This window comes from Triticum aestivum, chromosome 2A, assembly GCF_018294505.1.
Source record: "Triticum aestivum cultivar Chinese Spring chromosome 2A, IWGSC CS RefSeq v2.1, whole genome shotgun sequence".
NCBI classification, from domain to species: Eukaryota; Viridiplantae; Streptophyta; class Magnoliopsida; order Poales; family Poaceae; genus Triticum; species Triticum aestivum.
Window position 1 is genome coordinate 140,876,902 of NC_057797.1, and position 1,674 is coordinate 140,878,575.

Below are 1,674 nucleotides of genomic sequence, written 5' to 3' on the forward strand. Positions count from 1 at the left end.
CTAGATTTCATGTGATGTATGAAATGTTGCTGAACATGAATTTGATAGGTAGGATTATTCTTTAAGCCTTTCTTGGAACTTCTAACAAACATTCATGCATGGAGTTGTATTAGCATATACTAAATAAAATAGCATATTAGATGGCTTTACAGGTGGGTCGGTGCCTGGGCGGTGGTTGAGTGGGTGTGACATGATGTATCAGATGATATTGTCGACCTTAGCTACATTAGCACCAAGCTGGAATAGCTCAGATGGCTAGAGCGTGTGGCTGTTAACCACAAGGTCGGAGGTTCAAGCCCTCCTTCTAGCGATTATTTTCATTTTTCCTCCTTTTTCTACTTATTATACTTTCCATCTGTACCATTTCTGCTCCCTCTCCTTCTGGCGATTATTTCTATTTCATTTTTGCCTGGGTGCTATTTCCTCCTTTTTCTACTTATTATACTTTCCATCTGTAGCATTTCTGGTCACTTTTTTAAAAATTAATTCTAATTCGAAACTACACATGTTACATGGCCTCGGAGGTTTTATTCTTCTTTAAAAATGATGGCCTCTCCTTTTGACCGAACAAACTGACCACGTGGTTTCAACCAGATCTCATCCCTCTGCTGTGCGCGGCTGAGGCTGTAAAATGTGTTCGAAAGTAACATGGGAGTATCGTGATGTACCGTCGACAAAAAAACATGGGAGTGCCCTAATTTACGTGTATGCATATGGCAATCCATGCATATACATGATCTTTGGGTTTGGGAAAGGGCAGGCAGCGGGCACCTATCATGCATATGGGCATATGCACTCTAGACTTTCTTATATCTACGCATAACCTGGAAAGGGCAGGCAGCAGGTATCTAACCCAGGTTCTGTACAGTCCAAGTGCAGGTACGTGTGAGTTTTCTGCTTCAGAGACCCCAAGCAACAGCCACAACATAACACTGGAAAAACAACTGCAGGGGCAACTCAGTCCCAAGTTGGGTTCTGTGCTACTCAAACTAGTTCATGCATTTAATATTCTGAGTAGTCGTCAAACCAGCGCAAACTCCAAACGATCCTACTGATGAACATAGTCAGATCCAATGGTGGCACAAAATGAGGCCTCTACGGCTCCCCTGGTTCCGAATCAAACTACATTTTTACATGCCTACTAAGCACAATCCCTTCATTCCTTCCTTCCCACTGGCTGTACAGAACACACGGCGAAGCAGCCTCCACAAGTTCACAGGCTTCTTGCGGCAGCAGCGGAGATGTAGTTGGCAGCCTCGTGGGTGTCCAGCTGCTTCCCTTCCACGAGTCCCTTGATCAGAGTGGCTGAGTAGGTCTCAGATGGAGGAGCTAATGGCAGCTCACCGGATTTGTGCTGCGCAACAGCTGTTGAGGGGCATCTGCAGGGAAACAAACAGTTTCACACTCCATGAAAGACAATTTCATTGGGAGCTTCCCTTCAAGTAGTGCATCGAATAGTATCTAAAAGAAATTGCTAAGTGGAGACCGGAACTTACGTCATAGTTAAGATTGGAAGGCCGTCCTCCTCTCCAAGGTGAAGTACATTGGAGTACCAGCTATCCTGCAGCAAATTTGTATATCAAACATGAACAATATTCCAGAATTTAATAAGTTGCAGAAATAATTGACTGAAACAAAAACATCAGTAGTGTCAGATTTATTTACAAAATTATT

The 1,674-nt window shown here is 43.4% G+C and overlaps 1 protein-coding gene and 1 non-coding gene across 2 annotated transcripts in view; one reads left to right on the forward strand and one right to left on the reverse strand.

Moving 5' to 3' along the window:
- Positions 1–236: 236 nt before the first annotated feature.
- TRNAN-GUU (transfer RNA asparagine (anticodon GUU)) lies at positions 237–310 on the forward strand. The gene has a single exon. It is a non-coding gene; the product is annotated as a tRNA-Asn (tRNA).
- Positions 311–933: 623 nt separating this feature from the next.
- Positions 934–1,674, reverse strand: part of LOC123188026 (histone deacetylase 5) — a 9,423-nt gene continuing 8,682 nt past the window's right edge. Inside the window, exons 12-13 of the mRNA XM_044600056.1 lie at positions 1,497–1,561; positions 934–1,379 (exon numbers count right to left, since the gene is read on the reverse strand). Of these exons, the coding sequence (XP_044455991.1) occupies positions 1,214–1,379; positions 1,497–1,561 (231 nt within the window). The 3' untranslated portion in view covers positions 934–1,213. The remainder of the gene's footprint in view (positions 1,380–1,496; positions 1,562–1,674) is intronic.